The sequence below is a fragment of the Scophthalmus maximus genome, chromosome 6 (assembly GCF_022379125.1).
Source record: "Scophthalmus maximus strain ysfricsl-2021 chromosome 6, ASM2237912v1, whole genome shotgun sequence".
Classification (NCBI taxonomy): domain Eukaryota; kingdom Metazoa; phylum Chordata; class Actinopteri; order Pleuronectiformes; family Scophthalmidae; genus Scophthalmus; species Scophthalmus maximus.
In genome coordinates, this window is record NC_061520.1 from 4,981,091 (window position 1) to 5,003,114 (window position 22,024).

Sequence of the window (22,024 nt, forward strand, 5' to 3'; positions counted from 1 at the left end):
GGTGACGTAGTAGAAGAAGGAAGTACGTACAAGCTCCTGCTTTGTTTTCGGGCACCTAGCGTTAACGGAGCAAATTCGGGGGCCATGTCTACGACTGGGGATAGACACAAGGAGGACGCTATTCTCTGCTTTGTCCAAGTCACGCAATGTGTAACATGTTCCCTTTTCTTTTGTGCCGCGGATGGAGTCGTCGCAAACAACAATAAAAGTGTGGCGACGCGCTGGTCGTTCTTTGTGCGCAGCTGCTCTGCGCGGTCGCCTTACGGGCGGCAGGCCACACCCACGCCCTACATACTCCGGCTGAAAAATAAGTAAAAGATCGACACACTCTTTGGCATCGTGCTTCATTTTAGAAAGGTTAAAAAAAAAAAAAAGAGTAGGAAGTTAATAACACAAAATGTCCATTCAGCGGGGCGATGAAATCAGGTAATATGCTGCGGAGAAATTAGGACAGTACGCGGCAGCTTCCAATACTATAACCTTAGGTAGACATTATCACGGTGAAAAATACAAACATCCTGATTGAATCGCACACACACACACACACACACACACACACACACACACACACACACACACACACACACACACACACACACACACACACACACACACACACACACACACACACACACACACACACACACACACACACACACACACACACACACACACACACACACAGAGGAGGACCGCACAAAAACTACTGAACGGATCTCCAGCAAACTTGGTGGAAGGATGAGACATGGGGGCCAAGAAAGAATCCAGTACATTTTGGCCGTGGATCAGAAATGACTCTTGTGTTTTCCTATTTGGGATCTGGATACCAGCTGTGCTCTGATCCAGGTGAAAACGTTTCCACCAACCAAAGGGTCAGATTCTCTGTTTTTGTCGCCGACGGCAGCTGCTGTTTTAGTGGATCAGAATCAGTGTCAACAGATGACACGTGATTAGCCATCAGCATAAAAGGCTCACCTGTCCTTTTTTATTTTATTTGTTCCGAATCTCATGAAAGACGTTTTGAGCTGCGGGAGTATCGAGAACACGGCTCATTTGAGCGGCCGCCAAAAAATGTGAATCACACTCATAATGACTCTCTGTCATTGCAATGCAGAACTCATTTAGCAGCAACAATCAAACTTATCATTAAGTCGCTCACCTATTAAAAAAAAAGAAAAGAAAAACAAAAGTGACCTCTGGAATCTTTCCAACACAAACATATACTGACACACTTGCAGGATTTAGCTTTATTCTTGTATACTTGAAAAAAAGAAATCATGCGTTTTGTTTCGGGATTCTAATACAGGTCTGATTGTTGACAGCAGCCTCATTTTCATGCAGAAGGGCTTTTTGTTGCAAAGAAAGCATCACAAGAGGTTAAGAATGTTAAACATGTGCTGTTGCTCCACTAAATGTGGCGAGACTCTTCTTCAAAATCACCTTGTTATCCGTTCCAATCCCCAAAAAAGGCCACAACCTGGAGGTGTTGAACCCAGGAAATCCACCGCGGTTTATATTTTATTTTAAGGAAAAGTAATATTTTGCATAATCTGTGAGGTGTGTTATGTTTTCGTTCAGGGTTGCTGTCGCCTACTTGGACGTGTTCTGTGCAGTTTTGCAGTTGTATGTCTTCTGCGGGAATTTCCAATAATAATCCGGTCAAACGTAGCGTTTCAAATGTCCATGGTAATTATTTCATAATTATACCTCACGTTGGTTCTGGTAAATCTGCAATCTGCATCTGAGTCACGGAAGACTTTAAAAAAAACAAAAAATTTTGTCTACAACAGACAGCTCTGCCGTCTGGTATGAGGGAACAAACACACGTGTTCTTGCACACCGTCGGAAACACGCCCACAGGCCGATACGCAGCGTCACTGTTTCCTTGTCACAAGCGTATAAATTGCGGCACCTGCAGACAGAGAGACAGTCGCCTCACAGGTCAGACAACACTGAGAGACACTGAGGAGAAGACACTCAACCTGCAGCTCAACCTGCAACTCGTCCTGCAACTCAACCTGCAACTCGTCCTGCAACTCGTCCTGCAACTCGTCCTGCAACTCAACCTGCAACTCGTCCTGCAACTCAACCTGCAACTCGTCCTGCAACTCAACCTGCAACTCGTCCTGCAACTCAACCTGCAACTCGTCCTGCAACCCATCATGACGACACTGATCGTGGTGTTCGTCCTTCTGACAGGTAAGAACATCGACCTCTGCTCTGTAGTTGACACTAGAGTTGGTGGTGTGGTAGGCGTGCATGCTGTGGTCATGAATGTGTTTGTACTGCATGTTGATTATGTTATTGGTTATTAATCCATTGAACTCTCTTGTTTCCAGCTGGATGCTGCGCACAGACCTATCAAAACAATGCACAAGGCTTTTTGTTCCATATATGTCCCAGTAACGAAGCTGTGTCTGGGATTAAGAGGTAAGTTACTGTAAGACATATATAAACAAACACTCTGTATATATACTTTGACAGTCGTTTACTGTCGTACATTTACACTTTGGTAATTATGATCCCTCATTTAATTCATTTGGGGTTTTTTTGTCCCAGCACCCACGTGGACAGCGATCGCTTGTGGAATATTGGATGCAAGCCTTTCGTAGGCGTTGCCTCCGCATGCTCCTGGTCAGGTCCCATCAATTTGTTTGAGAAAGAACTCAACTACAACTGCCCGGCCAATAGTGTGATCACTGGCGTCTACAGCAATTACAACCACAACCACGAAGACAGAAGGTGGGTGGCTTGTTGAAATTCTGCATTTGGTCCAAAGAAATCCATTTGCCCAAAGTTCAGTGGCACTTTTTAATGCGAATGGTGTCCCTGCTTTTTGGTTTCATCAGAGTCACGTTGCACTCTCCGTGGTTCTTGAATAATGACGACTAATGGTTCGTTTTATCTGTTATTGTTCAAGTTGGTATTTCCAATGCTGCACTACCGATCAACTGATCACATTCGAGTGCCGGGAAAGCCCGAAGGTGAACTACTTCAACGAAGACTTCAACTGGCGCGTCCCTGGAGACAACTTCCTCACAGGCGTCCAGACCCACAGCAAGAATAATGACGGGTAAGTGCACTGACATGGTGATGTGGTCATAGTTCTACATCCAACAGTTGATGAATTCAACAGTCTGCTCCCAAACTAAAGATTGATGTTGTGCACCACTGCTGCTAGAGTTTTTGTAACAGCCAGACAGGTTGTTAGTTGGACATCAGCCTTCCGTCCACATAACAAAATAATTTTTGTTATTGACAGAGATCATCGCTGGAGTTTCAACTACTGCAGAGCAATAATACAAGGTGAATAGTTTAATTGCACCGGCTGCCAGAGATCAATACAAGAGAAAACAAAAATTCATGTAATGCTTGAATGTAACATTTAACTGGATCTTGTTTCTTTCAGATGGCCAGACAATCAATTCACAAATCCTCACCGCAAACAGTCCAATAGAAAACCACCTCACCGAAGGAGATGTCTTTGTCTCAGCAACAAGGAGCGCAAACATCTGTACCGACTGCAGATGGCCGAAGTCAAGTGGGCTTGTTCAAGTGCCGTACACCTTAAGTGATTCCTTCAGCAGCTCCGACAAGGTCACGATTGAAAAGGCCATCGAGGAATTCCACCTGAGCACCTGTGTTCGCTTTGTTCCACGTATCCTCCAAACCAGCTACGTCAGCATTGTGAAAGGAGAAGGATGTTTTTCAGAAGTTGGACGAACGGGAAGTCCTCAAACATTGTCTCTCGGCGCCGGCTGCATCAATAACGGCATCATTCAGCACGAGCTCCTCCATGCACTCGGCTTCTGGCATGAGCAGAATAGATCCGACAGGGACATTTACGTCGAGATCCACAGTGACAACATCGAGGATGGCAGACAGCTAAACTTCAATAAACGAGAAACCGACAACCTCAACGTCCCGTATGAATACTCCTCCGTGATGCATTACGGATCGAGGGACTTCTCAAAGAATGGAAGGGAAACCATCACTCCCATCATATCCACAGCAGCGATAGGCCAAAGGGTTGGCATGACAGAAAATGACATCCTGAAAGTCAACAAGCTCTACAGCTGCCGTAAGTAGACAAATCATTTGTTAAATGTCAGTCGGACTTGCGCAGGCTGTCTGAGAGTAACTCTACAAGTCCGTGAGACTTCTTTCAGTGTAACTCACCCAGTGACTCGCCCACTTGTTCTTACAGAGGCGTACCTCCACAAGAACGGCGAGTGGGACAATCAGCTGGAAGATGTTCTGAGCCGCCAGTGTGCCTCTGGCCAAACAGTTTCTGGCATCACAAGGTGGAGAAGGGCTAACGGACACCTTTAAACTTTCATCGATACCACAAATTGACTTGCTTTGGTCTTCTCTTAAATCAAACTGATATATGATGACATATTTATCCGTAGCTTTATTCCTAGTTCGCGAGACAAACTGAACAAAAGTAAGAAATGATCAAATATTCTCTTTCTTTCAGCTTCCACAACAACGACAAAAATGATCGACTCTGGGGGATTTCGTGCAAGGCTTTCGTGGAGACCAGGACTTGCCAGTGGTCCAATTTTGTGAACAACTACTGGGGATCAGTGGACTTCAAATGTGCAGACAACAAAGTGATTGCAGGAGTCTACAGTGACCACAGCACCATCCTGACGGACAGAAAGTGAGTGTCTGTTAATGATACACTACCTTTGCTTCTACCTTTACCACACAAAAAAAATAGAACGGCACTTAGTAGAGCTCATACCTCCACCAAGGACCAACACACCCATAGATATCAGTCCACCAAATATGCCCGAATTCACGATCCATGAGTTACTCTCAGGGAAATCAGTGAAAATGTAAAAAAATATATATATTATATCTAATTATATATCTTATATATATAAAAAAGTGCATGAAATATTCCATGATTGGCCCCTTTGTCTGAATCCAGGTCAGATGAATGGATTCTTTCTTGGTCCATGCCACATCCTTCCACTGAGTTTACTGGAAAATTGTTCCGTAGTTTTTGCGTAATCCTGCTGACAAACAGACAAACAAACAGTTGTCCAGTTATGTCGTTTCATATCCGATGTAAACTCGATCTTTGCTCCTGTTTTGACAGATGGAAGTTTTACTGCTGCAGCGCGACTAATTTTTCCACGTTCAACTGCAAAGACACACCAGTGATCAACTACTACGACGAATACTTCAGCTGGAAAGTCGCCAGCAGCAACTACCTGACGGGAGTGAGAAGCACTTTCGATAGTCACACCAAGTAATTACATTTTATCATTTGCAACCCTCCGATGAAAACCTTTTCAGTCATTTCTTTTCACCATTTATTCTCAGGAAATCCGAAATTACCCGTCTGTGAAAGCCTCGTTGTTCATGTTCTCGGTGTTCTCATCGACAGAGATCGCAGATGGAGTTTCAGCTACTGCCAGGGGACAACTCAGTGAAGCCAATTTTCAAGAGAAGCAGCCGGACGAGATGCTAACGTGCCATATTGGTTACTGTACCATCTCTGCATGAGGCCAACTGAAGGAACACTGAGAGGTCCATGACCACAAAGGCCACCGAGACGTTTTTTTACAAGTTTCGCATTGGATGCTTTTGTTTCATGTATCAGCTGCATGATGTCATAGTAAGCACGAAGGATATCGTCTTTGTGTTTGTTTCTTTGTTATAGTTTTCATGAGCACAATTTTTTGAGAAAATTGGAAAACTAAAATCAGTGTACAGATTGCTATCAACTGTCCGTCTGCCATCTGTGAGTTGCAGTGGGAGATTTAAAAGAGTCTTTATTATAAGGCACTTTATTGTAGCAGCAGCTTTGTAACCGTCACTCGTGGGGTTGTAATGGCCTGCATTTATCAAGATCAGAAGTGCTGATGTAAGATCATTAAGAAAGTGCCCACGGCCCTCTCCTTTCACAATGACCCGAACAGAGAGACTGGTCTCAGAGCTGCGCTCCTGCTGCACTGATGAAGGAGAAACAAGAACCCTCAGTGCGGTGAGAGTGTGTTGATACAAAGGCTCCGCGATGTTGGTTTTGTTCGCGGTTCGAGTCTTTAGCTGGTGTGTTTAGCGGCGCTGCAACTGGCGGGGCAGACGGAGCGGTTGGTTTCATGTCTCGTCAGCCTCCTGGTCTTTTTTCTTCTTCTTTGGTTTGTAAAGTTAAAAACCCTTGCATCACCTTGTTTTTGCGATCAATTTGCCGCTCTATGTTAGATCACGCGGCCGTTCCCTGTCAGGTTGTGATGAAAGATTCTATGAATGCACCTGACCTGGCTCGCATACTTCAATGTCTCCAAAGCCTATAGACTATGTACAGTTCTGTGTTTGTGTCATTCGCTCAAGGATTTACTGTTTGGTAGATTGTTCATTTGTGATGACTGTGTAGCAACGTGTGTGTGTTTACTGTTATTCTTTTTGGAAATAAAGTGAACATGAATTTCAACATCTGCATTTGTTGTGGTTACTCCGCTCTGTCTCACCTTCCATTGATCACAGTGTAACATCTTTTAACCTTTGAAGATCAAAATGAATATATACAAAACACTAATGATTATTCTAAGTGACAACAACTTGAATCATAGCTAAACTTACCAACCCTCTGAAAATGGACCTCCCGCTTTTTATTGTTTATTGACTTCCATAAGCCTTTTAACTAGTAGACCATTTCTGTTGCAAAGGTCAAAGGGTTAATTCCTTCAGGTGTTTGACTTTTGAAAAAACAACAATACAAGTTACAGTCGCCATATTTATCCTCAATATTTGTTCGACCAGCAAAATTAAATGTAGATGAGAGATAAACATGGATAATTTAGATCTTCTCACAGACGTGCAGGTCTGTCAATACATGACACAGACACACACACACACACACACACACACAGGGCCGAAGATTTGTCTACAACCTCTTACACCGTTTTATTGATTTGGTTTGAAGGCAGCAGGTAAGAGATATTTTGAAAAGAGTTTATCGACTGCGATCGCAATGAGCAAAGCGTCGACGGAGATCCCTCTCCGTCGCTGCCTTCCTGCTTGTCTGTATCTTTACATTCTCAGTATGACTCCTCTTTACGTTCTGCTTCGGAAAAAAGAAAAGAAAAGATTTTTATCTCCTGTACTTTTCGTCTCTCTCTGTGTCTCCGCTTGTCTCATTCCCAGCAGAGGACGGTCACATTGTCAGGCTTGGCTGCATAGTGAGCTGGGAACATGTCTTCACACCAATATGTCACTCAAAGAGAGAAGGGAGAGAGGGAGAGAGGGAGAGAGAGCGAGAGAATGACATGACATGACGGGAGACAAGGGAACCAGAGGAGGAGAAAGAAACTCTGGGGAAGAAAAATTGAATGTTGGACATTCAAAGTTTTCATAATTTACAATACCTATACCTGATTGTTGTTGACATGCAATCGTTAATTGTGGGTGTACAATTATTTTCAAATCTAGAACATCACTCAGTGGAGCTCAAACTCCACCAAGGTCAAAAAAAAGTCCTTAAATTGAATTGAATTGAAATTTGAACATTAAAAAAAATAGAAATAATAAATACATGTTTGTTTTTGTTTTTTTTTTTCGAAAAAGGAGTAAGAGAAGCAACATGCTTATCTAGTCATACTCCCATTTTATACAATAATAATTTTAATTAATACTGATAATAATCAATAATCAATTGTGTCTATATCATGTTCAAATGTAGAATTTTTTTTTTTTTCTTAATTCAATCAAGCTGCATCAAACCAAAACAATTACAGGATCCGCCCCTTTGTCCAGATCCACACCAGAATGTTAGGATTCTTTCTTGGTTTATGTTTTTTGTGTAATCCTGCTGACAGAAACAAACTAACTTAACTAACTAACTAAGGTGAGAAAATAACCTCCTTGGTTGAGGTGTGATCTGGTTCTTACGGTTAATCTTTTGGAAAAGAATTACGGAAAAAGTTAAGATGGTTAATCTTTAAAAAAATGGAAAATCTGGAAAGGTCATTCACCCCGGGCTGCTGGACAGCGACGTCCAATTCAGGATCACTGAGATCCAAGAAAGTTTTCGACGGAGAGCAGTCAGACTGTGTCAGAGAAGGGAGCTGTCGGACGTTCGTTTTGAATTTTGTCAGTCAGTCAGACATTAACGCTCGCTCCTTATACAACCTGGATTACTTTCCGTCTCTATCCCTCTCTCTCGATGGCCTGTCGAGGACAGATTATTAAAAATGCATTCAAATGAGCCAAAGATGGAAATTTGGTGTTGCACTGAACACACACACACACACACACACACACACACACACACACACACACACACACACACACACACACACACACACACACACACACACACACACACACACACACACACACACACACACACACACACACACACACACACACACACACACACACACACACACACACACACACACACACACACACACACACACACACACACACACGACAGACAGGGGCCCGGATCCCAGCAGACACTGATGTAATCAGTGACCTTTGGATGTGTCCACATTTACAATTACACACAAAATCGGGTTGAATTAATTTGCCTTTTTAGACAAGGGGCGGGGGGGGCGGGGGGGGGACAACAGCCGAGTGGAGGGAGGGATGGAGGGCTGGAGGGATGTGGAAGGGAAGAGGCAAACTCAGCCACGACGGATAAAAGAATAACTGGAATAACATATATAGGATTAATTCTCCTCTCTCCATCGCGGAGGTTTACAGTCAATGAACAAGTTATTCTTTATTTTCTTCCCTTCTTTTTTTTCTCACCTCCGCCCGCGTCCTGGCACGTCTGACAGAATCTAACGTCGTAATGAATGTCAAATCAATAACGTGGAGGGGAGGGCACCGAGTCATTCTGAAAACACAAGTCGGGCTCAGATTGTGTGTGTGTGTGTGTGTGTGTGTGTGTGTGTGTGTGTGTGTGTGTGTGTGCGTGTGCGTGACCACGTCCACGCGGCACTGAGGAATAGACCTATAGAGAAGAAGCGAAATGATTCTTGTGACAACGGGCCAGGGAGGGTGCAAAGAAAAGAAGAAGTGAATTGTTTAGCGATATATAATATGATTATAGATCACCAGATTCCATAGCGACGTGAGGAGACGGAGACGATATCTGAGACAAGAGCTAAGGTTTGGTAACAAAAAGTGACGGTAGAAACAATGTTTTTAAATATTTTCATCGTTGCGAAATTTGTTTCTCATGAAATTCGCATTTGTGAATGAAAAAAAAAAACTTGATAAAAGATCATTTAAAATGAATTGCAGCAATAGAATTCATCAACACTTAATATCAATATGTTTCAGTTGGTTAAGGTCTCATGTTGAAAAAACATTTTTAAATTGCAAAATTTGAGAAACGAAAAATGTGCTCACGTTGTCGTTATGGATTGTTTGTGTGAATTGATGTATTCAAAATCAGATGTGCACGTGTGCTGCTGCCGTCCATTCAAAACAGTTTCGCCTTTCAGACGTGGAGAAAGAGACCTCCTTGCGAAACAGCAGTGAGCCTGGATGTGACGTCAGCACTGTAGACTTCACGACCGTATGAATCCATGTTCCACACACACACACTCAATCCCACACGCTCGGAGAAACAGCATATTTCTCGGATCTCTTATTCAACTCTGACATCAGCGCTCTCAGGAACTCCACTCCTCCTTTCCGCCGTCGTCCGTCTTCCCTTCTCGGGAGCGGTCGGCCTGCGACTGCTCCCGACTTGTCGGCCGTGATTTACCGCGCCATTACGGCGCCCGAGTACAAAACACTGGGCCGATAACAAATGCATGGAAAAATAAGAATCTGCAGGTGTTTGCACTGGGGGCTTCGTGTGCTCCCCCGGGGGGGAAAATCAGACGGCGCTCCAGAGATCATTCCTCTTCTTCTTTGACGATGCCACCAATCCCCGTCTCCATCTCTCTTGATGCCACCTCTCTTTTCTACCTCCATCCCTCAGCTTCTCTCTTCCTCGCGCTCCGTCCTCTCTCCAAAAGCAAAATGCATTCTTCATTGTATGATTAAGAGGAAGCGGCAGTCAAAAATAGACCACTCGACGTCGCGGCAAAAAAAAACCCCACGGATGTAATACGTTTTCCACGGCGGACAACAACTTCTGTTGTCTTGTTGTTTACACTGTAAAAGCATTCAAATGTAACTTCAATCGGGTTCCGGTTTCCAATTCATAAGCCCACCCCAGAAATTGGTCATCATATGGGCCCGACCGACATATTGGCTGGCCGGTATTTGCATTTCAAAGACATATCGGTAATGGCCGATATTTTATGAGCCCGACCGATACTATTGGCCAACTGATTTGAGCCTTTAAATGTTCATTCATGTTAAAATCTTTAGGTCAAATAAATGTTTGCTATAGCTTGTATGTATTTGGTAGCATTTGTATTCTCAATTTATAGATATTTATGATAAAGTTCATGGTTAAACTAAAATATCAAGCCTCAGTTACATTGTCTTAAAGGTTTGATAAGGACATATTAGGAATCGTTGACAGATTTTTTTTAAATGATGTATCGGTATCGGGAAACTTGTACTCCCAAATATCGGCATCGGCCCCCAAAAATCCATATCGGGATATATCGGGCTCTAGCAGGTACATTTATCTATTTGGAACTTTTTTCAGATGTAAAATAATCATATAAATCATTCCTTTTTTTTGGAGTTCATGAATTAAGAACTCCACTTGTTACCGTTACATCGCTGACTAGGAATGATCTAGTCGACGACTGTACACCAGGGATCTTCTCTCTGGTATCATTAGGTGCTTTTCATTTCATGACAATCAATAAAGCCTTAAATCTTATAGAGTCTTAGCTCTGCATTGCTGCAGGGAGGTGAGTGCTTGCAAATCATCAATGTCTTAAGAAATATTGATGGAGAGGAAAATTACGCCGAGGAGGTGACGGCGGCTGGCGGCGGTGATGATGCCGAGTCAATTCAGTCATGGGTTCTCTCTTTTCACACTATCAAATGTTCAACAGAAACCACATGACCAACAGAAAAAATAAAGAAAAACCATCGGAAACCATCTTTGGAAACATCTATTTAACGTTTTTACTTAGATTATTTTTAAATTTTGGTCTATGCTAACATTTATTATTTATTTCATGACCTATAATGAAGCCAGCCACCAGGGGGCAATCAAGATGATTTGGCTTCTCTTTTGGGGGCGGTCATGTCGTCCATCTTTATATGTGTGTGTGCAGGTGGTTCAGTGTAACATGCTAACCAGGCAGAGCCAAGTAAAAGTAGGTGACCTCACATCATTTATAACTAAGGAGCAGGATTACTTCACTGTAAAATTTGTTGCACACTTCTGCGCTTTTTGTGACGTCCACCTTTTTCCCCTCTAATTATCCTCCGACTGTTTCTTTTCTTCTAGTTAATGATATAACCTGCTGAACGTCACCGCCGTGTGCGAGTTTACGGGAAATAGATGCATTTGCCGGTTCTGTGACGGTGAGAAAGTAAGTGCGGGTGATAGTTGCTCATTGGCAAAGACATTTTCGAAAGAAAGAGCTGGAGGAGGCTTTGTTGGGCGGACTTGGCCTCTTTCCTTTCACAAAGTAAAGAGAAAAAGCACCGAGACGGAGGAGCGAGGACAACGCAGTGAGGTAAAATAATACAACATCTGTCTTGTTGTGGAAAGTGACACAAAAAAAAAAAAACCCTTAAAAGAAAATCCCCCCTGATGTGTCGTTGTAATGAGCCACCGCATCCGGAGAGAAAACACTGTGAAGCCACAGATCGATAGTGGAGGAGATGGGTCTGACAGGGTTGACTCGCTGAGGTTAAGACAATCACGGCATTTCTTCCTTTTTCTTTTCTCAACCTGCCGACCGGAGCTCGCTGATCTTCACAATCAAACAGGGACTCGTCTGCCCCTTCACACTCCTTTGTGACTCGAAAATCAGCGGTTCTACTCTTTCCACACTTTTTTTTGTGCCCCCGTCACAGAAATATCATCACGTTCCGCCGCGTCGCTGTGAAACCCCTTAAACAACACGGCAACAGGCTGTTTTCCCGCCGTTTTTTGTGGACCACAATTAACCAATCGAGTCTCTTCGTCCGATCGTCTCAGAGTCCGCTACTTGTACCACCACTTGTAAGCTACTCTACGTGTTAATTAGAAAATGTTGGCATGCTAACATGCTAAATTAATTAATTATTAATTATATTAATTACAAATATTACACCCGCTAGATATTGGAGGGGTTGACATGTACACACAGCGTGTTCTCGTTCTGAGAACCGTTCGCCGGTCACGTTGCAGCGAAAAGTGGTACTTACCGAGTCCATGCCGAATCCTGCCGAGGACGGTGAAAACTTTATGGATGCTTTTAATTGGACATCGACACTGGGCGGGGTTTCTCTCCCGGTGCTGCCAATGATCGGTCTTACTGTGACATAGAAGAGAGAGAAAAATATTGTGTTTTTGTAATTGTGTTTTGGCATCAAATGTAATTGAAAATTGAAAGAGAGAGCGAGAGAGAGAGCAAGCGAGAGCGGGACAAGGACATTTCAATTGAAGCAATGGAGCAAAACACAAAGTCAGATGTGGGTTATGTCGCCTGAGCAATGTAGTATCATTATGAAACGGCGACAAAACAAGTAGCCAATCAGCTCTCTTTGTTTTCCAGAATATTTCAGAAGATTTGATATGTACGAACAGTGATTAGTCAAACTCATCCACTGTGTGTGTGTGTGTGTGTGTGTGTGTGTGTGTGTGTGTGTGTGTGTGTGTGTGTGTGTGTGTCCTCAGTAGAGAAGTGGATCCCACTTTTTCTCTTTGTCTTTTGTTTTTTCGGCGTTTTGTGACGTGAGATCAGTCAGAGCTTCTTTTTTTATTTCACTTTGTGTTTTAGATTTTAATTTTATTTCATTGGTATAAATGTCAAGATTACGTTTTTTCCCCCTACTTCGTGTTTATTGTTTGCATTGGATTACATCACCCTGTATTTGTTCTTTGACTTTTTTTTTTAATCACCTGAACGAGTTTCGAATTCAGCTAATGTATAAAAAAAAAAATCCTGAGACGACTCCCTCTCCCCTCACTGGATCCATGTCTGGCTTTAGGCTTTAATTAGAAATGATCTGAAATTGTTTCCACATTTTTGCACCTTGGAGAGCGTCTTCCTGTAACTGCACCATGAGACTCTCCCTCCCTCTCCCTCTCCATCCCTCCTCCCTCCCTCCTCCCTCCCCCTTCCGTTCACTGTCGCTCTCTCAAGGTTGTTTTCTGTTGCTCAAAGGATGAAAAAAGCAGCGGGGTTTTGTCAATTGCATGTTTCTTACGTAAGAGCGGCACCTTTGTGGCGCTTCTTATGTAAGAAACATATCATCGCCCAGGCCAAATGAATTTTCTCCAGCCCCCCCCCCCCCCTCAGAGGTTCTTTACCCAGCAGGGGAGACGGGTTCCAAAAAGAGAGAGGGAGAGAGACACACACACACAAAGAGAGAGAGAGAGAGAGAGAACGAGAGAGAACGAGAGAGTCCCAGTGCTGCAGAATACTGAAAACTGTCATCTGCTTCTCCAGGTTTGTCTTGGATGTTATCGTGGGGGAAACAGACAGATGACGACAGACAGAGGACACGAAGACGAGGCGACAGAGGAAGAATGGAGGAGAGGGAAGGAGGTGAGGATGGAGAGGAGGCAGGAGAAGGATTGGAGCCATCCAGGCGGACTCGGCGAATGCCAGGAGTATGTGTCTCAGAGATAAAAACCCACTGGACATTGCCACTTGGACTGTGGGAGTTGTTCATCCCTGACTCTCTTTACACCCCCCATCCCTCCATCCTCCCCTCTCTCTCTCTCTCTCTCTCTAAGCCCCTGCAGCCCCGGCGCTCACTTGCGAAGACCATCTGGGACAAAGGGGATTGTTTTTACTCTGCCAGCTTCCTACACTGACTGATCTGGGGGCTTTGGAAAGCCCAACTCCCCTGCTTCAAACACAATAAACAGAATGGATGAATGTATGCCATTGTACTGTAAACCTTGGGGGGGTGTTGTTGCAGGTTGAGAACTGGAGCGATGGCGACACAGAGGAGGAGGGGGGGCAGTGTCAGGTGTCGTCCTCGCTGCTCTCTATGAAAACACGCCGTGAGACAGTCATCTTAAAGTATATGGTAAAGGGTAATTAAGGATATTAAAGATATGCACGGCCATCTATGGCCTTTATTTTATCACAACTGTATTTGACATTTCCTTTTTTTAAATATTTTTTTAAAAATTTTGCATCAAAGACACGTGAATGTGATTGAAAAAACTGTACGACTTCACATTAAAAACCCTGAAAAGTAGTTGGTTCCCTCTCGGATGATTCCGGCCAGCGGTACCTTGAACGCAGCGTTTTGTTTGGCTTTAGTTTTTTTTAGTTGCTCCTGGTTTGTGGATACGTTTAAAGGCAAAAATACAGACGGTTTTAATATCAGTCTTGAAGTAGACTTATCTATGTGTTTGTATGGAAAGTGCTGTACAAATAAAATCTGATTGATTTATTGATTGATTAGTGCCACCACCCAAACCAGTGTCTGAGGATGTTGTCAAACTAGAATAAATATTAAAGCCTGTCACTACTGTCCAGGAGCTTTCTGTGTTTTCGGAGGTGGAGGCAAGACGATGAAAAAGAAAAAGAAATAAATGAGTGTGCATATATATGTCGGTGGACCGTTGTGAAAATTCGACAACACTTTTCATTCTGTGCACGAATCATTGCAAAGACTATCTTCCTGTCCGTCTTTATCAGCGAGTAGGTTTTACTACAGGACCCCGCTTTGATGGACGTGACATATTTATCTCCAGGATTATTAAACAGCGCCTAAGAGCCCAAGTCAGCTCACACACAATACACCTCCATGCATGTGGAACACCGCCCGGTGCGATATGAGACGTCCTGGAAGTGTTCTGCAGCATGTCATTACAAGGCGGCGGAGGAAAAGAACAGCTGATTCCTGCTGTGGACTGATAAAGACGGAGCTGCTCACCTGAATCTCACTCTGACAGAGGCTGCGCCTGCTGGGTAAGAGCATCTATCGCTTCCTGGAGCTGGGAGGTTTTCAGAGGGGTGAGGAGGTGATGATGAGCTCGGTGGTGGAGGCCGCATGCACGGAGCGAGACTACCCTCTGCTGCCTCTTCCGTGTAATAACGCATGCATATCTGCAGCAGCGACGTTTATTAATGGGGAAAGTATAAACCCGTGCCAGCACTTGTTCGCTTTTCTTACTTTGAGGAAAAAAGAGGGAGAAAAAAATAGAGGTTTTTTAACTGACCACTTAATATTGTGGTTATTATCATTTTTATCTAAATATTGGGACTTGGGAAAGATGTTTATCTAACATGAGGGAAATATATACTGTACATTGTGAGTTGCATTACATATAAACTGGATTACATAATCAGATCAACCCAGATTATGTGTGATAAGATTATAGTTACATTGGATTACACAATTTCACTTGAATTACATCTTTGATGAGGCAATCTTAAATTATTAAACCTTTTTTATAACCGTTGTTATGAACTAATGAAATGCTTGTCAGACGTACAGGTGCTCCTGTAAAGTAAAGTCTGCAGTTTGCATTTGATGCAAATGTACAGTGTGCGTATATAAACATATATTTACATAAATATACATACATATATAAACATAGATATATATGCATACATATATATGCAAAAATCTTTTTTAGTTGCACTGAAAAAAAAGGTTTTGAGATATTTCCGTTTAAAAACTGAATAGTTTTTCATGTTTGATTTTACTCAGATTTAATTAATATGATCCATCTCTCCATCCATCCATCCAGACAAACGAGGAAGGTTTTAATCGACGCTCCCAAGCAGAAGGAGGCGGAGGAGGAGGAGGAGGAGGAAGGAAGAGGACCGCAGCCTACTCGGTGCTGCTGGCCCTTTAAGACTCCCGCGGTTGCCGTGGTTACAGCCAGACAGGAAATGCAATGCGGCGGAAGGAGAGTAGCTTTAGCATTAGCATGTAAACACCTGCGACTTCAGTCGTGTCAGTCGCTCTGTTCTTCCTGTCCTGCACTGTAGCTACCCGTGTCTCCTCCTCCTCGACAAACGAAGGTCAGTACCGGACCAACACACGTTCACCTCACGGCCTTACTGAGCGTCATGTCACCGCCAGCGGCGGACTCGTCCGTTAGCCGCCGTGCTAATGCCTGGTTCTGCACCGTTAGCTTTCAATGCTAACGTCGCGGTGACTTCGTGCGACTGCACAAGTTGGTCTTTAGCATCGCAACATGAATGTTAAATATTTTTAAACTTGCGCAGTACAAAGAAGTGTTTAGTAAAAAAAAACTAAAAACTGTGTTGAGTGAAAAATAGCTTTGTGTTGAGACTTCCGGTGTGTCGCTGTCCATGGTGCTAGCCACAGAGGAAAGGAGTAGATAGATATATTATAGATGGATGGATGGATGGATGGATAGATTATAGATAGAGATAGATGGACGTATATATTATAGATGGATGGATAGATAGATAGATAGATAGACTGATAGATGGATGGATATATTATAGATAGATGGATGGATGGATATTTCAGCAGTAAGGTATCAAGCAACTAGCACTCTATAAAAAATATGAAAATATGAAATAAGAACCGCTAAACTATACATATATACAAAAGAATTCACATAATATTACTGCAAGTGTGCAATTAGTTTCCAGTTATGTGTAAAACAAAACTTAATATGTCTTTCACTTTCTGAAGGGATCAACCGCCTTGTGCACAGAGATGAGCAGGTAACAATATATCATAATTTGTCTGATAACGTCGATTGGCTTCAGGTCTCCACATCACATTAGTAAGTTCCCTGCTGGACCGTGATGTCACGCAGGACGTAGTTTACGGGGCCCAGACCATGAAAAACAGACCTCCGACGGGACCCGTGCTGTGAGGTCCACAAACTCCAAATAGTGTTCTTTGTGTGAGAATAGAAAACAGAGAAACAAGCATGGTCTTAATGCACACAACGTACAGGATGTAGAACTCGCTCAGTGTGAATCCGTGTGAAGTCGTCAGCTATTTAAAAAAAAAATAATTACAATCTCATATCAACGCTAAGAATGTGATTGGCAGCAGGAGTTTTCTTCCTCTTCCCCTTAAACCTTTCAGCAGCACCAATCATTCACTCGAACCAGTTATTCGTTTCAATGAAGTGTGTGGACTCCTTGTTTTCTTTCCAGAAGATGAGTGCGTGCACTGACGACGTCAAGGCCGTGACCTGCACAGTCAAACCTCCGGTCTACCTGCACATCGGAGAAACCAAACCGGACGCGGCTCACTCTGGCATTTGTGTGGTCGATGTCACGCTCCCCTTCGGGAAGCCCGCCAGCGTGAGTAATGTCTTCGCCCCCCCCCCCCAAAAAAAATTTAAAATACACAACCTTTGAAATACAGCGCGGCCCTCCACTTTCAGAGACACTTCAAACATTTTGGGCATTGACCTACTTCTTGGCACCGAGTCTTAATTAAAAATTGGTCTTAGCTAATGAGTGACTCCTCATTAGCTCAAAACTTCTAGCTTCAAAGGCGTCGGCCCGCAGCAAGTTTATGCATGAAGGAATTATCTCGACCAGGCGTTTTTCGTGGGATTGTCTTTAGCTTTTAATGTGAATAATGTGCTTTGGAAAAACTCAGTGTTCCTCAAACAATAGGTTAATACCCAGTGTGGACTGGAAGCTTATTTCTTCTGAGCTCCAGTTTGGTTTAATGGTTTTTTTTTTTAAAGACTATTTATTTTTAAATTCCTTTTCGACCTCTTTTCAGCTGCAGTATAGCTCATAAGCCCCGCCCCCTTCCATGTAAGCAGATGGACCAAAGCGAGTGACCAAACTACAAAAATCTTAGTAGACATTAAATAATGTTTCCAAAGATGGTTTCTTTCATTATAGGTAGTTTTTTAATCTCACTGCTGTATGTCCAAGTGTTCATGTTTAAGTTTGATTTCAATTAGTTATTTGATGCTCTAAAACCAGGCGGAGACATCATGATTGACAGCTGAGACTGACTACCTACCACGGTGTTTCTCTCGTCTTTTCAGATTGAGGAAATCACCTTTAAGAACTACTACACAGCCTCTGTGACCGTGCGTCTGTTGAGGAGGGGCCCCGGGCAGGAGGCCCCCGCCAAATGGTGCACTGCCCTGAGGGACCTGCCCCTGATGGACAACCCCCACACCGAGAGGGGCTCCCAGGACTACTGCACCATCCACAGGACGCAGGTGGGCCGCAGCATGTCTCCCGTTATTGATCCACAAGGTGATGTTGGAGATAGTTTCGAGGAAGTAGAAAGTGACGTCCCGTGGCAGAAAACAAGTGTGTGAACATCATAAACGTCCTTATGGACTTTTCCACGATGGCTGCTCCTTCACATCAAAACTTGAAATGACTCGGCTTTGTATGTTTTTTAACTTAAAGGGGAACGAAGAAGTTGTGAAAATGTCCCTCAATACTTAAATTCAATGCAAGATAGAAAACGGGGTCTACAGAGCAATTCCATAGGGTGTTTTCACGACCAACCCCTCGTGAGCAGTGACACTAGAATGACGCGGACGACCAGAAGTTTCCTGAACGTAATTTTTCCACAATCTTGCCGTGTACTACACTTGTTACTGGGCAGAACTCCACACCACAGAACTCTGTATAGAACTTCTGGCTTTACATAAATAATAAAACATGGCAACACTGGAGGAGGATAGTCTGTGGTTACTGCTGTGATCACAGCAGAAAGAAGAAATAAAAGATTGATGTTTCCTACATTTTGACCCCGCCTTCCACCAGCCGTCCTCATTCTTCCTTTATCCTCTTTCCGTTAGTCATTGCTGACGTTATTGTTTTATTTAAACATTTGTCCGTACAGATGAAGGCGGAGCCAGATCACGTGGTGTCAGTGCGGCTGATCCTGAGACAGCCGTCCTCCGCCTGGTTGACCTTCAGCATCGGTGACGTCAAAATATTCCCTCGCGCGGAGCCGGTTAGTTGTTTTTTTTTTGCTTTTCCATATTCAGAATTTTGACAACAGTCGTAAACAAACATTAATCACAAACTCAATGAGGTCTGCTTGGATGGCATAATGAACTTAATGAGGTCTAAATGCCAATATTCCGGGGGGCTGCTTGATTTGTGGTGTAATTATGCTTCTAGCTTCTATTGTATTTTTTTGTTACATGCATCCAACTCAGCGATTCTCCAGACAAAGTGGAAGACGCGAGTCAAACACGGTCAGCTGAGGAACATCAGGTCCTATCAGGACATTGTATTATCACCTGTGTGTTCACACCTTCCGCCAAGGTCAAACAATCCTACTCATCATTATTCAGTGCGTTTACATGCAGTTTAGAAACCCGATTATATTCGGGTTAAGGCAATACATGTAAACACCTCACCCCGGCTAAAATCAGAGTTGTCATACCTCGATTAACAGACCTAGAAAACTCCTTTAGTAACCGGGGTATTCCTGCATGTATACACCTCAACCGGGGTAAGCTTGGGTTACGCTACGCTCCGTAGGTTCTAACTGCCCCTCCCCACTCGCAGGAAGCAACGGCGCCAAAAACAACAGCAACAACACAAAGCTTTATCTTTAAACCCGAGGACGTCGCCGCAGCAAGTAACGTTATTGAGGCATAGAGAATGTACGAAATGTGCAGCGCTGAAAAGTCGTCCATGTTTCTCCTCCCGCTTTCCAAGTTGTTTTGATTTTGACAAAATTCAACTGGGGAAAAAAGGCCTTATTCCGACCAGTTGTACGTTGGCAGAGCGCCACCTACTGTACCGGAGGCAGAGTTACTCCTGTCATTCTTTCCATTCTACCACGCTCATGTATACGGGGAGAACTGGCACAACGCGGGTATTCACTTAACGTGGCGTTAAGATATAAACAGAAATGATAAATGACTTAAAGGAGATAAATTAAATATATTTATTTAATTTGCGGGATGATGAATCTAGTCATTTTTAACTGTCAGGCAGATTTGAGGCATTTTGAAAGTTAAAGGCGTCGGCTGATTTCCGCGCTCATGAGGCTGATGAACAAAAAATTTCTGCAGACATTTCTATTTAATACAGTTTGTTTGTTTGATGACTCGCGTATGGAATTTTTTTAATTTAAAATAATAAGTAGAGCAGATTAACCCCCCCCCAATATTTTATGTGCAAGTATTATTAATAATGATCTACATATAGGCCATTGAAAAACCTATATCGGTCGGCCACTAATGTTCTGTTCACACCCTCAAAGTTATTATGATTATGATTATTATTATGATTATTATTATTACATTCTCTGATGTGTAAAAAGCATCTTGGAATTTATTCTGACGCCTGAAAGTTTTTCTCTCTGGGTTCACGAAGCTCTAGTTCATTAATCATATGTTGATAAATAAGTATATTTATTACAAACTGCTGCTGTTACTGATTCGACCAGCAGATGAGGCCAAAGTAGAGACTCTTCACATCCAACAAATACAAATGGATTTGACAGAAAAGAAGAATTAGAAAAATGAAATAATTCCTGGGGTGATTTCTGCATTAGACTCATTTGCATGTTGCTCCCTCCAGGACCCAGAGAAGGAGGTTTCTGATTGGCTGTCTGACCTGACCCTGGTGGACCAACACTCTGACCTGGAGGTAAACCTTTATTTCTTTGTTTGCTGTTGTTACACCTAAGGATTTTGGGAAGTCTGACACATTTCACTGTAGCAGATATTTTAATTTGCTTCAGTATATAACCAGCTTTTATAATTTGTATAAATAAATGATCAATTATTTCTTCAGGAGAACTGAACTGTACATGTGACTACAAAACTGTAATTTTTATAAAGATTTCTAATAAAATAATTAATATTGATGACGATGCTGCCACTTCTGAGACTAAAGAAACCATTAAAAGTTTGGTTTTATAGCTTTTGTGTCAATTTTACCTCGTGAAAATGTTGGAGTTGATTACACAACAGAGAACTTAATTTTGAGAAATATAATGTACAGTTAATTTATAACTGAATAAATCAAGTGTGAGAAGTTATGGCGATTCAAAACAATTTGAGAATTGAGATTTTGTCTCTTGTTAAACTTTTGTAAGTTCCTCTGAATGACATCGGTCTCCTTATGTCTCCCTGTATGTCCGTCTCCCTGTCTGTCTGTCTCCCTGTCTGTCTCCCAGGGCCTCCCTGACCCGCAGACTGTCTCATCCAGTATCCAGCAAATGTGGGCTCTGACCGAGGTGATGCAGACCAACCAGACCTCGGCCTCCATCGGACGATTTGACGTAAGATCGCCACTGTTCATCAGCGTCGGGCTGATCTGACACGGAACATTAACTTCAGCTAACACAGAAAGCCACATTAGCCGTTAGCTTGGCCTTGTTCATGTCATCCATAGTAACAAGTCATTTATTATCTGAGCGATGTCTTTTACCTGAGGACACCTGGGGGGAGTGGCCTAGGCCTTCATATAGAAATGAAATAACATAATTTTCTTTCCCTATGTGTTTTGTCGTCTCTTCAGGTTGATGGATGCTACGATATCAACTTACTCTCGCTGACGTAAGGTGGTCTTCGATCTCTCGCCTGCACATGAAGCTCACTTTATGGAAGACAACGGAAAGAATAATGTTGACGACCTATAAAATGAATACTGCAAGATTTTTCCTGCTTTGGAAACATAAAACATAAGTTTCAGAGAAGATCAAAGAAAAAAATGTAATGTTATGTGTTGCTGGATTCTCTGGGCACGATGTCACAGTGACCATGAAAATCAGAAAACTGCTATTTTTAAAAAAAATTGAACACAGACTCATGTTAAAGTAAAGATCGAAAAATCGTGATTTAATTCATTGTGACATGCTTTTTTGATTGTTTTTTAAAATTATTTTCAGGTAAGAGATAAAAGTATTACACCTGTTTACTGATGCAGTTATTTATTGAACCGGCAAGTAACCTCGCTCAGTTGTACTGCTCCAGTCCTGCGGTTCCGCTCCGTCGTCCCGCCGA

General features: G+C 42.9%; 2 protein-coding genes across 3 annotated transcripts; both read left to right on the forward strand.

The window, feature by feature from the left end:
* The first annotated feature begins 1,916 nt into the window (after nucleotides 1-1,916).
* On the forward strand, nucleotides 1,917-6,448 carry LOC118308874 (tolloid-like protein 2). Its single transcript, XM_047332968.1, has 10 exons — nucleotides 1,917-2,199; nucleotides 2,340-2,430; nucleotides 2,560-2,742; nucleotides 2,921-3,073; nucleotides 3,263-3,306; nucleotides 3,410-4,081; nucleotides 4,208-4,304; nucleotides 4,481-4,666; nucleotides 5,111-5,263; nucleotides 5,402-6,448. Exons 1-10 carry the CDS (start codon nucleotides 2,163-2,165, stop codon nucleotides 5,445-5,447), a joined length of 1,662 nt encoding a protein of 553 aa, XP_047188924.1. The 5' UTR covers nucleotides 1,917-2,162; the 3' UTR covers nucleotides 5,448-6,448.
* A 9,491-nt stretch (nucleotides 6,449-15,939) lies between these two features.
* nicn1 (nicolin 1) lies at nucleotides 15,940-21,938 on the forward strand. Of its 2 annotated transcripts, none has more exons than XM_035632773.1 (7): nucleotides 15,940-16,097; nucleotides 17,220-17,369; nucleotides 18,077-18,256; nucleotides 18,895-19,008; nucleotides 20,595-20,663; nucleotides 21,196-21,300; nucleotides 21,540-21,938. In XM_035632773.1, the coding sequence occupies exons 2-7, from the start codon at nucleotides 17,223-17,225 to the stop codon at nucleotides 21,579-21,581; spliced, it is 657 nt and encodes a 218-aa protein (XP_035488666.1). In that variant the 5' UTR covers nucleotides 15,940-16,097; nucleotides 17,220-17,222; the 3' UTR covers nucleotides 21,582-21,938. The 2 variants fall into 2 exon arrangements, with proteins under 2 accessions (XP_035488666.1, XP_035488667.1); XM_035632774.1 differs by having other exon boundaries at nucleotides 15,943-16,097; nucleotides 17,223-17,369.
* Nucleotides 21,939-22,024: the final 86 nt, after the last annotated feature.